Source organism: Oncorhynchus mykiss, chromosome 11 (assembly GCF_057628025.1).
Source record: "Oncorhynchus mykiss isolate SJ-2025 chromosome 11, ASM5762802v1, whole genome shotgun sequence".
In the NCBI taxonomy this organism is placed as follows: Eukaryota; Metazoa; Chordata; class Actinopteri; order Salmoniformes; family Salmonidae; genus Oncorhynchus; species Oncorhynchus mykiss.
The window spans coordinates 55,291,270-55,304,979 of NC_143032.1; the positions used below are offsets into that span (position 1 = coordinate 55,291,270).

Below are 13,710 nucleotides of genomic sequence, written 5' to 3' on the forward strand. Positions count from 1 at the left end.
TGTGTCGGTGAGATCATGAAGGCTTGTTACAATACCTGCTAAATTTAGTTGCCAGTCGAGGTCTTTTGATTGCAAATGTTGTTTCCCTGTGGCTTACGGAGAAAACATGCAGGCCGAGAGAATTTGATTCCGATTTGCAATCCTCAAATACCCTGGAGTTACAGGGCTCTGTTGTAGAAAATAAAGTCATTTGTTTTCAATTGAGCCTCAGCAGGGACACTTCCTCAGTTGTTCCACTCTGCCGTGTGTGTGTGTGTGTGTGATGCGTGTTTGTGACCATGTGTGTTTGTGTGTTGCTCTTTCATTTGTGCAATGTTCTGTGTATGCTTCACTCCATTAATTTAATTGGCCCAGCTCCTTTCTCTTTTAGTTTTTGTTAAGAGGACTGATGATGAAAATGACTGGAAGCACCTTTGAAGAACTCAAATCATACACCCACGCAGGGTTTTGTTGGTTAATAACGCCATATGTACTTAACATTCTGTAAAGTGCATATTGTGATAGCTGTATTATTGCATACAGGCTGACTGACTCTCTCAGATTAAGTAGTTGAAAATTGAATGAAGTCTGGAAGCTGTGGGCACTCACTGTCCTCTGCTCAGGTAATGTCTGTCCAGTAACGGAGTGTCCTGTAGTAAATTGGCAGTGCCAGGGAGTGGAGAGAGGGAACGTCTCAGTCTGGCCAGGCTCAGATGGGCTGGGGTTGGTGGCGGTGGCGTCTGTTTCTCCTGCTCCTGTGCCAGGCTCCATAGGGGTGAAAGTGTAGCTATTTATGTCCTTCTGAGCACCACCTGCTTCCCATTACAGGCCACTACTACATGGACTGGTCTCTCCTCCCAGACCCAGACCGCTCACCCAGCACCCATTAACGGGCCCTGCCTGCTTCTAGCTACTACCATCTCCTCTGATACTATACTATTAGTAGGACCCAGTGTTTTCCCAGGTCAGGGCATATCGTCAAGGAAATATTCCAGGCCCTTCTACCCTCTTTCCCTTCAAACCCCCCTCCTCGCTCTCCCTCCCCCTGTCTCTTTCTGGTGGGTCATTGTTGATGGGTCCACTAATAGAGAACAGTGTGAGGGGGCAGGCAGGCTGCCGATTGGGTTGATGCAGGCAGGGATGTGAATGCCTGGCCTGTCCTAGCCCTAGCCTAGCCTAGCCTGGCCTGTCCTAGCCTAGCCTGGCCTGGCTGCCACTAAAACTGAGACTCAGGATAGACGCAGCCAGGGGCTTCCCTCTGACTATTCACTCATGCCTTTAGTGAAACTGTGAGACAGTTTGCCCAAAGCTGCAAGTCGATAATCTGCAAAAAATATACCAGCATTGCGGCATTGGCACTGTAGTTTCTTAGTTGATTCATGACAATACCCATGTGAAAACGACATAAGCTGTCCCTGCAGGTCTGAACAGGTGATGGGTACTGTACTGTAGTGTAGTCCAATGTGATGTTTGTTCAGCATTCTCCAGAGTGCCTTTCTAATAAGCCATAAACAAATAGTGGATTGGGTATAATTGGGTATATTCAAATGGGATATTCTTCCTCACATCAGTCTCCTCCCTGTAGAGTTAAACAGCAGAACATAAGTCTGTAGCTCTAACTGGATCAAGATCAAAGGGAGACACTGCCTACCTCCGCCATGCAGTCGCAGTACTGTACCTCCGCTCTGCCTGGAAGAGCCCCTACTCTCTCTCTCTCTCTCTGTCTCTCTCTGTCTCTGTCTCTCTCTCTCTCTCTGTCTCTCTGTCTCTGTCTCTCTCTCTCTCTCTCTCTGTCTCTGTCTCTCTCTCTCTCTCTCTCTCTCTGTCTCTCTCTCTCTGTCTCTCTCTCTCTCTCTGTCTCTCTCTCTCTCTGTCTCTCTCTCTCTCTCTCTCTCTCTGGGGCTGGAAGAAAACACAGCAAATGAATGCAGGGAGAGACATCAGTGAATTAGCCTTTGCTCGTGTTTAAGTGTTTCATCCTGAGGAGCGGACCTTCATCTGAGGCAGAGGAAGGGGATGAGGATAGACCAGCGGAGAAGCATACGTTAGTTAGAGCAGATTCCACTTCAAAAGCTAGCTGCCGTTCTCGTGATGTGAATTTCAATACTACAGAATGTTCTATCACAGAGAGAGGTGTGCTGCTGGAGTGGGACAGGCATTAACGGATCAAATCAGATAGTGAGTGGGTGGAAAAGTCTACTACGTTGTAAAAAAATTGTGAATTTGTGTTAGCTACCTTAGTAAATGTGAGGTTAATGGTTTGATGGGTCAGTGATTTTACATTACCAGAGACATTGTGATAAAACTGGATCAGAACAAATAGGACAGCATGTAATATTTTGTGTCATAATCAGCTTATCTGGGCAGAGCCCAAGTGTCCAGCCAGACAAACAGGCCTGGATGTGAATGAATGTGTTCATGGCAGGGCTTGTAATGTTTCCTGTCTCTAAGTCTCTCCACGGGCCTGTGATGAGAGAGAGAGAGAGGGACTCAGATGACGGGACAGACCAGACACACGGTCTGTCTGCAGAACAGAATGAGGGAGGCTGCCAACCTCACTGCAGGACCGTGGAAAATATGTGCCCCGAGTCCCCCTGCACGACATGTGCTGAATAATGGAGAACATGGACACTTATGTGGGTGAGAGATGGGTGAGAGATCTGAGAGTGATTGTGTGTCATTCTGGCTTGTATTTAGAATGTGTGGTGGGTGTGTTATGACTATGTAGTGGCAGCCTGGTAATGATGGTGTGACGTCACTCTCTAGGTCACTTGTGGTCGTCTGTGTTGAGATGCAGCCTTAGCCTCCCCCTGTCCCCTCACTCACACATCATCCACACATGCTCAGTGCTCTCCACACATACCTGGAGGCTCTACTCTCCAATTTTCTTCTCTCCTGTGGCTGGGCTGATGTGATGAACACTGTGTCCTTCCTGCTCAGAAAGAGAACAGTGAGTGAATACCTACCTAGCTCCCCTCAGCAGCTGCCTCATCTACCTGGCTGTCTGGCTACTGCCCACTCTAATGTATTGACCCGCTGGCACAATGATTGAGTCCATCTGAGCTGGGGACCTGTGAACACTGGAGAATGGAGATAGATCAGTGGTGTGTATTGGTTATGTGAATACCGGAGATGTTTACTGTGCACAGATAAATTATCTGAAATTGGAGGCGAGTGTTACCATGTGAACAGACTAGAGGTTGACCGATTATGATTTTTCAACGCCGATACGATTATTGGAGGACCAAAAAAGCCGATACTGATTAATCGGACGATTTCTATATTTTATTTGTAATAATGACAATTACAACAATACTGAATGAACACTTATTTTAACTTAATATAATACATCAATAAAATCAATTTAGCCTCAATTAAATAATGAAACATGTTCAATTTGGTTTAAATAATGCAAAAACAAAGTGTTGGAGAAGAAAGTAAAAGTGCAATATGTGCTATGTAAGAAAGTTAAGGTTTCAGTTCCTTGCTCAGAACATGAGAACATATGAAAGCTGGTGGTTCCTTTTAACATGAGTCTTCAGTATTCCCAGGTAAGAAGTTTTAGGTTGTAGTTATTATAGGAATTATTGGACTATTTCCCTCTATACCATTTGTATTTCATTAACCTTTGACTATTAGATGTTCTTATAGGCACCTTAGTATTGCCAGTGTAACAGTATAGCTTCCGTCCCTCTCCTCGCTCCTCCCTGAGCTCGAACCAGCAACACAACGACAACAGCCACCATCGAAGCAGCGTTAGCCATGCAGAGCAAGGGGAACAACTACTAGAAGGCTCAAAGCGAGTGACGTTTGAAACACTATTAGCGCGCACTAACTAGCGAGCCATTTCACTTCGGTTACACCAGCCTCATCTCGGGAGTTGATAGGCTTGAAGTCATAAACAGCGCAATGCTTGATGCACAACGAAGAGCTGCTGGCAAAACGCACGAAAGTGCTGTTTGAATGAATGTTTACGCACCTGCTTCTGCCTACCACCGCTCAGTCCGATACTTAGATATTTGTATGCTCAGTCAGATTATATGCAACGCAGGACACGCTAGATAAAATCTAGTAATATCATCAACCATTTGTAGTTGACTAGTGATTATGATTGATTGTTTTTTATAAGATACGTTTAATGCTAGCTAACAATTTACCTTGGCTTACTGCATTCGAGGAACAGTCTCCTTGTGGAGTGCAACGAGAGAGAGGCAGGTCGTTATTGCGTTGGACTAGTTAACTGTAAGGTTGCAATATTGAATCCCCCGAGCTGACAAGGTGAAAATCTGTCGTTCTGCCCCTGAACGAGGCAGTTAACCCACCGTTCCTAGGCCGTCATTGAAAATATGAATGTGTGCATAACTGACTTTTGCCTAGTTAAATTACATTTAAATTTAAAATTAAATTGGAAAATAGGCGCCCAAAAATACAGAAAACTTGAAATCTGCCCTAATTAATCGGCCATTCCGATTAATCGGTCGACCTCTAGAACAGACAGTGCATCTGCAGAGGTTTGAAATGTCATGGTCTGAGAGCGAGTAAGCCTCTGCGTATTTGAGTGGTTAGCAGAGGCAGGAGGGAGTGGGAACAAGGCTATAATTATGTCATCAGTGTGGTGGGTGTCATCAGATTCTCTCTGTGTGAGCCTTACTCCACAAAACTTGTTCACATACAAAAACACTCAAACATCCTCAGTTGCCCATGCTTCCAACCTTAAAGAAGAAGTTTACCCAAAATCCAGAAACTCCCAAGTGATTCCAAACATTGAAACTAGTTCAGTGGAGTTTGCCCTCTCCTCCTCTCTCCCTGTAGTGCTGTACGGAAACAGATGCAAAAACGGGTCAAAAACAACATAATGTTGCTGGATGCAGGCCTCGCTCTGCCACTGAATTCCTAATTCAGAAATTCGTGAAGTGTGAATTATTTTTTATTTTTTTTAAGAGCTCTTTTTTGTCAAAAGTACTGTCCGTTTTTCACCATAAAAAAGTGCGATTGTTTTATGTATTTTTTGTAGCGGAATGCCACAGCAGCAGAGATCCTGCTACTTGGAAACGTCACGACATGCCCTTATATGGAGCTTGACGGGGAGAACGAGCTGGTGCAAAAGTTGATAGTTAGGGTTATCGCATGTAAAGTGGGTTACGCAAAGTGGAAAAATCGGTCCCTGGCTGCACTTTATACAGGAAATCAAGGGAAGAAGGCACCACATGTAGCTGTTGTCCTATAAAACGTACGGAGATGGTTAGTAGCAATCAAAATAGTAAATATGATTTACTGTAAATAATCCTGCAGCCAACCTTGCATCGCTGCGTGTGTGTAGGAAGCACTTCGGCGACGATGCATATGAACGAGATATGCCATCAGAAAGGACAAGGTACAGCTGTTGCTACTGTACTTCCATGGACTGGATCTGGCGCAGTGCCAAAATACAAAGGCGCGTTTGAGAAGAGAACGCGTCAAAGCAAACGTGCGAAGGTATGTAGTCTGATTCTTGAAGTTTGAGGTGTTCTTATTGTGTTATTACCAGTGCACAATATCATGTAGACATAGAGGCCGGGGTGCCGGGGGGCAAATGCGTTTTGGGCAAATGTGAAAACATAAACCCACTAACGGTCGTTCTCATAGAGGTTTATGATAAGCGATCATGCAATACATGTAAAGTTTAGCTACTTACTCGTTACTGTAGATAAATCATTTTTGGAGTAAAGACAAAGTTTATGTGGAGGGGGTCAGTCTTGTCGCTGCAGAACTACTACTGCTGCTGCTGCAGCTACTGCTGCTGCTACTGCTGTTGTTATGGCTACTGCTGTTGTTATGGCTACTGCTACTGCTGTTGCTATGGCTACTGCTGCGGCTACTGCTGCTGCTACTGCTGTTGTTATGGCTACTGCTGTTTCTATGGCTACTGCGACTGCTGTTGCTATGGCTACTGCTGCCACTCTGTGCAGGGGAGAGAGGGACCAGAGCCCACGAGAGCATACTGCTGATTCTGGGGCTACTGCTGCCACTCTGTGCAGGGGAGATAGGGACCAGAGCCGAGGAGAGCATACTGCTGATTCTGGGGCTACTGCTGCCACTCTGTGCAGGGGAGATAGGGACCAGAGCCGAGGAGAGCATACTGCTGATTCTGGGGCTACTGCTGCCACTCTGTGCAGGGGAGATAGGGACCAGAGCCGAGGAGAGCATACTGCTGATTCTGGGGCTACTGCTGCCACTCTGTGCAGGGGAGATAGGGACCAGAGCCGAGGAGAGAATACTGCTGATTCTGGGGCTACTGCTGCCACTCTGTGCAGGGGAGATAGGGACCAGAGCCGAGGAGAGAATACTGCTGATTCTGGGGCTACTGCTGCCACTCTGTGCAGGGGAGATAGGGACCAGAGCCGAGGAGAGCATACTGCTGATTCTGGGGCTACTGCTGCATGACGCTTAATACTGGAAGTCTAGTATAGAAGACCCCGATAAGGGCTAAAGCTATACTGATACCCAGCACAAAATGCTGCAGAGCTGAGGAGCTTATAAGTTAAATCCTGCCTCCCTCCATTTCTCTCCTTTTTATGCTTTACCCTCTTATCTCTCTCTCTCTCTCTCTCTCTCTCTCTCTCTCTGTCTCTCTGTCTCTCTCTCTCTCTCTCTCTCTCTCTCTCTGTCTCTCTCTGTCCTCTCTCTCTCTCTCTCTCTCTCTCTCTCTCTCTCTCTGTCTCTGTGTCTTTCTGTCTCTCTGTCTCTCTCTCTCTCTCTCTCTCTCTGTCTCTCTGTGTGTCTCTCTCTGTGTCTGTCTCAGTGTCTCTCTTCATATTGTCAAGGAAATACTCCTGGCCTTCTCACACACACACACACACACACACACACACTCTTGCTGTCACTCTTTCACCCTCTCTCATCGCTCCTCTTCTCTCTCTCTCTGTACATCTCTTTATCTCCCTTTGCTCCAGGCTGTGTGAGTATCACTGTGTGTGTCTCTGCATGTGAGAGGAGTGTTGTCAGTGTGCTCTTAGCAGCTGAGGGGAGGTTGCCACAGGACTCACAGGGGAGCAGGGAGGGGCTGAGGGTGTCTGAGAGTTGCACTGTGTCTGTTCTGTGATTCAGTAGGCACACAACACACACACACAAGCCAGACAAGTAGAGTGTTAACAGTGTAGGCATCTGCGGCTGCGCAAACAGACTAAAGCTGCACAGTTATGTAACTTACTCTGCCATTTCAAATGATTTCTGATCATAACTGCTTTATGTGCTGGGCTGGATTACTGTGTAATTGGGCTGGGGGTACAGTATGAGATGTGTAGTCAGTGCTGCTCTGTGGATCCTGAGTGCAGCTGCCTGGGCAGTGGTGTTAGGTAAAAGAGGGAGATTCTTTTTGAGGTTGTTTAGAGCCCAGTCGCACGCTAATGCTACGCAGTGCTAGGCTACTGCCTCCCCTCAGAGCTAACTCTGTCTCCCATCCTCACTGTGGAGTTAGCTCATACAGAGCTTCCCTAACCCTGCCCTCCCAGATGGAGAGGGAAAGCAGGGATACATAGAACAACAAGGAGTCTGTCTCCTGGTCACTTCCGTTGTGTGTATATCTTCGGCTGGCATTTTGAGGGGCAACAAATTAGCTGTAAAGCTCTGCTCTCCTGTCACAGATGATGGACTGTGTGTTTCTGTGTGTTACTCCCTCAGTAAAAGGTCAAATGTTCTGGCGCTGTGTGACTGCCCGCCTCAGTACATTTGAATGACCTCCGCTGAATGGTAGCAGTCTTTTTGACAGTATATTTGTCAATAGGATTCAAATTCAGGTTAACCTGGTTAATTCTGGCTTCAAGCATCTTTCATCCCGAACTGTTCCACAGTTCTCCCAGAGACAAGACTGAGAAAACAGAATGGAACAGATTTCTATCTATCTATCTATCTATCTATCTACAGTGCCTTACGAAAGTATTCGGCCCCCTTGAACTTTGCGACCTTTTGCCACATTTCAGGCTTCAAACATAAAGATATAAAACTGTATTTTTTTGTGAAGAATCAACAACAAGTGGGACACAATCATGAAGTGGAACGACATTTATTGGATATTTCAAACTTTTTTAACAAATCAAAAACAGAAAAATTGGGCGTGCAAAATTATTCAGCCCCCTTAAGTTAATACTTTGTAGCGCCACCTTTTGCTGCGATTACAGCTGTAAGTCGCTTGGGGTATGTCTCTATCAGTTTTGCACATCGAGAGACTGAAATTTTTTCCCATTCCTCCTTGCAAAACAGCTCGAGCTCAGTGAGGTTGGCTGGAGAGCATTTGTGAACAGCAGTTTTCAGTTCTTTCCACAGATTCTCGATTGGATTCAGGTCTGGACTTTGACTTGGCCATTCTAACACCTGGATATGTTTATTTTTGAACCATTCCATTGTAGATTTTGCTTTATGTTTTGGATCATTGTCTTGTTGGAAGACAAATCTCCGTCCCAGTCTCAGGTCGTTTGCAGACTCCATCAGGTTTTCTTCCAGAATGGTCCTGTATTTGGCTCCATCCATCTTCCCATCAATTTTAACCATCTTCTCTGTCCCTGCTGAAGAAAAGCAGGCCCAAACCATGATGCTGCCACCACCATGTTTGACAGTGGGGATGGTGTGGTCAGCTGTGTTGCTTTTACGCCAAACATAACGTTATGCATTGTTGCCAAAAAGTTCAATTTTGGTTTAATCTGACCAGAGCACCTTCTTCCACATGTTTGGTGTGTCTCCCAGGTGGCTTGTGGCAAACTTTAAACAACACTTTTTATGGATATCTTTAAGAAATGGCTTTCTTCTTGCCACTCTTCCATAAAGGCCAGATTTGTGCAATATACGACTGATTGTTGTCCTATGGACAGAGTCTCCCACCTCAGCTGTAGATCTCTGCAGTTCATCCAGAGTGATCATGGGCCTCTTGGCTGCATCTCTGATCAGTCTTCTCCTTGTATGAGCTGAAAGTTTAGAGGGACGGCCAGGTCTTGGTAGATTTGCAGTGGTCTGATACTCCTTCCATTTCAATATTATCGCTTGCACAGTGCTCCTTGGGATGTTTAAAGCTTGGGAAATCTTTTTGTATCCAAATCCGGCTTTAAACTTCTTCACAACAGTATCTCGGACCTGCCTGGTGTGTTCCTTGTTCTTCATGATGCTCTCTGCGCTTTTAACGGACCTCTGAGACTATCACAGTGCAGGTGCATTTATACGGAGACTTGATTACACACAGGTGGATTGTATTTATCATCATTAGTCATTTAGGTCAACATTGGATCATTCAGAGATCCTCACTGAACTTCTGGAGAGAGTTTGCTGCACTGAAAGTAAAGGGGCAGAATAATTTTGCACGCCCAATTTTTCAGTTTTTGATTTGTTAAAAAAGTTTGAAATATCCAATAAATGTCGTTCCACTTCATGATTGTGTCCCACTTGTTGTTGATTCTTCACAAAAAAATACAGTTTTATATCTTTATGTTTGAAGCCTGAAATGTGGCAAAAGGTCGCAAAGTTCAAGGGGGCCGAATACTTTCGCAAGGCACTCTATCTATCTATCTATCTATCTATCTATCTATCTATCTATCTATCTATCTATCTATCTATCTATCTATCTATCTATCTATCTCGCTCGCTCCAGCATAGGCAGGGTTAGGAAGAGCCATCACTATGCATGGTGAGGTGAGAGGACATATTCCCCTGCACCCTCACCACAGAAAATAACCAGCTTTTTCATATTTACATGGTAAGACAGCAGCAGAAGGGCTGAGGATGAAAAGGGAAGAGAATCCTATGTCATTAAATCAATGTCTGAACTGTGGGGTTGATTATGCTGAAAGGACTGGTAGAAGAGGACAGGGTACAGGGGCTAGAAGTGCCTGGTTGGCTGGGACTAGGAGGGAGGGACATATCCTCTGAAAGATGTGTCCAGGCCACTGCAGCCCAACCAGAAGCTGAGAGCCTGAGGAAACTACCACAGGATAGCAAGTGTTTTTCCCTCTTCTGTCAACACGAGTGCTCTCTATGGTGCTGAACACACTACAGACCATTATGTCAGGTCACTGTTGTGGCATCATGCTCTGATGTGATGAGTGTTGTGCTCGGCTTCAAACCTACTTGCCACAATGCTCTTCATACTGTGTATGAACGTCCTATACAATATGATTCAAGCCATGACACCAGTTTACTAGTTTGCTTTGAATTATTTTGGTTGCCTGTACTTGTAGTGTCTGTAGCAACCCCAGTGCCTCTCTCCCCTCCTCCGTGTCTCTCAGTACTGGAGTTGTCCCATATGATTCACAATTAAGACACATGGTTCCTGGATGCAACAGGAGACTCTCACTGGCTCACATACTAACACACAGTCTGGAGAACACATGACTCCCACACACACTGTAGTTAGTACATGTGGGTGGACAGGGAGGAAATAGTTCACTATACTGTTTAACCCTCCTCTGTTGTGCATGTATTTATATTAATGTCATTGTGGCCCAAACCATAGTTCCAGTTTAAGGGGGTTCGTCGCCCTCATCTGTCTTCATGTAAATGTGCAGTAAACGCCTATACACTTTATCCTGGAGCTCATTGCTCACAACGGCATCCATTTGACTCTTTTATCGGAGGGTTTTTTAATTGAACATTGGCTGGTGCCTTCCAGACAAATGGGCCTGAGCAGCTCGGGAGCTGTGTATGTATGCATGTGCGTACGTGTGAAATATTCATAGGAATGCTTAGCCCGATGTCAAGCCGTCTGGTTCTAAAAAACTGTACAAATTGTAGTGGCACACCAGGGACACAGACGGAGAGAGAGAGATTTTTGTGGTGGGTGTGTGCAATTTACTCATGGTTAATAATGTAGGTGGAAAAATGTAACCCTCTACTCATAACCACGTACAGCATACACACACGCATAATTGACCTTGATCACAGTCTGGTAGACTGGTTGTGAGAGATAAGGGTGGTCAAAGATGCAGTCATAGCAACTGTCAGTTGCCTGGGGTTAAGCAGCACAAGGTCAAAGAGCAAAGCTGGTCCCTCCCTTCCATCCGCTCTCGTTCTGCCTCTGACATATTGCTGGAGAACCCCTGTGCCAAAACAAAAGCACAACCAACATATTGACACACAGTCCATCATATTGATATAAAAAATCAAATAAGTAACTTTCTATTACAAAGACAGTGAAAGCTGACATTAGCAACTAAATTATCCTTAACTTCTTCTGGAATTAGAAGCAATTATTGGTACCATGATTTTCTTCTAATGTCTGTTTATTTACAGGAAGTTTGCAATTTTTCCATTCACTATAAGGAGGATCCTGTTTTCTCCTAACAATGCCTGCAGTACCGTGGTCTGTCGTTGGCTTCAATGAGAGGGGGCAGTCGTTCTCCCCTGGTCTAGCTCCATTCCACCAGGGAGAGTGTGCAGTAGTAGACCACATTGACACAGTTAAAATCCCTTTTAATTCTACACACTAATCTTAATATCCAGCTGCACTTCCTCTGCACCCGTTCACTCTCAGCATGCTTAGCAAGGGCATTCCTTATTTAAGCTTCACATCAATCCGTTGGCTGGAGCGCAATCTTTATTTTTATTTATTTAACCTTTATTTAACTAGGCAAGTCAGTTAAGAATTCGTATTTACAATGACGGCCTACGCCGCCCAAAGCCTAACCCGGACGATGCTGGGCCAATTGTGCACCGCCCTATGGGAGTCCCAATCACGGCCGGTTGTGATACAGCCTGGAATCGAACCAGGGTCTGTAGTGACGCCTCTAGCACTGAGATGCAGTGCCTTAAAACGCTGCGCCACTCGGGAGCCCAAAATCTACTTAAGACCAGAAGGAAACAATATTGACACAGGCCAGTTGCTGTTCACAGTTAGGACATGTGTTTTGATAGGTTCCTATAACATGTGTCAATTCATCGTGGATAAAGACATTGATTAAATCTGCAGCTAGAAATAACACCACTAGGGCTTTCAAGGTCTCCTCATTTGTTTTATGGGGACTTAGTTTGAGGTGACACCTGGACCCAGTTAAACCTGTCAATGCTGAAATGAAAATGTTATATTGTACCAGGCAGTCCACCTGAGAATTCATCCCATTATTTTCTGTCATTATACATATATATCTGTGGATCCTGGGACCACTTATGGCTTTCATCCCACCTATTTTCTCGAACTGCGTATTCCCTGGAAGACGACCTATTCAATTGACAACTCAGTTAAACAGCTAATCGATAGATGGGTGTTGTGAAAACCAGAGGCTTGGATGGGAAACGCATCTCATTACATGTAGGGAAGGAGTATCAGCAGCCTGGCCTGGTGGCAGAGGGGCTGCTGGGAAAGGAGGCTCTGAGCTTGTGTTTTATAGGAGTGACTCTAAAGACAGCATGTTATTATAACCCAGCCCTCTCTCTGGAGTGTAAAATAACAGCTCTGTATTGGTCACTGAAAATGAGGACAGGATATGGGTCATTGGGTTTTAATTTCTATGTTTATTGTAATCCACAGATCCACAGAGGCTTTTTACAAGTGAAAAAGTGAAGGGCTTTTTAACGTTTTTCTCTTCAATCGGAACTACGCTTATGCTGAACATTGAGGCTCCCAGAATTGAGAGGCAGGTGGTTGACACCTTTTTATAGTGGCATTGGGATCGCAATGAAGAAGAAAAGAGTTGGAGTCTTTCGCCCTCTTATCTCTCTAGCCCACCCTCGCACACACACACACACACGCACACACGCTGAGACAGCACTGAATAAATAAAACGGTCTGTCCCCCACTGACAAGTCTCATTGTCAGACCGTGTTCTCTCCCAGGACACTGTGTTGTCATACTGTGGCATGACAACATTTAAGTCATTGTCCCTGCCAAAGCAGAGAAGCCATCCACAGTTAGTCTTTTCTTTTTCTCAGGAGACTGAGAGCAGCAGGAAAAGGGAGGAGTGTGAAGATCTTGACGAGGCAGTGAAGAAAAATAATCAAACATGTCAGACCTTGGTAAGTGCTCTAAAAATACAGTACCTCTGGCTCTCACTCTCAGTCCAATTGATTTCTGAGAGAGAGAGAGAGAGAGAGAGAGAGAGAGAGAGAGAGAGAGAGAGAGAGAGAGACTGTGGTGTTTGTCACACTGCTGGCATTCTAGAGGTGATTATAGAAATGGACAAAATAGACTCACATTAATTGTATTTGCATGTGTAGCGTTACAAAAATAAATCCATTGAACATCATTCTGATAATGCTAGGTTGTACAGTATTAATGCATTCCTGTTTACACTGCTCCTTCCACAGATGACAATATCCACACACATTATTCTAGAAGAAATACATTATAGAGATACATTTACATAGCCAGGCCCCAAGAATACATTTACTATGTCGGCACAGATATACAGTATCAGTCAAAAGTTTGGACACAGCTTCGAATTCAAGGGTTTTTCTTTATTTTTACTATTTTCTGTATTGTAGAATAATAGTGAAGACATCAAAACTATGAAATAACACATATGTAATCATGTAGTAAGCAACAAAGTGCGAAGAATCTCAAATATAAAATATATTTTGATTGTTTAAAACTAGCCACCCTTTGCCTTGATGACAGCTTTGCACACTCTTGGCATTCTCTCAACCAAGGAGTTCCCACATATGCTGAGCACTTGTTGGCTGCTTTTCCTTCACTCTGCGGTCCAACCCATCCCAAACCATCTCAATTGGGTTGAGGTCGGGTGATTATGGAGGCCAGGTCATCTGATGCAGCACTCC

At 44.8% G+C, this 13,710-nt stretch overlaps 1 protein-coding gene across 1 annotated transcript in view; it reads left to right on the forward strand.

Annotated features, from left to right (window-relative positions):
* Nucleotides 1-5,124: 5,124 nt before the first annotated feature.
* LOC110535061 (RIMS-binding protein 2) overlaps nt 5,125-13,710 on the forward strand; it is a 104,168-nt gene continuing 95,582 nt past the window's right edge. Inside the window, exon 1 of the mRNA XM_036935781.2 lies at nt 5,125-5,454. Coding sequence (XP_036791676.2) covers nt 5,317-5,454 — 138 coding nt within the window. The 5' untranslated portion in view covers nt 5,125-5,316. The remainder of the gene's footprint in view (nt 5,455-13,710) is intronic.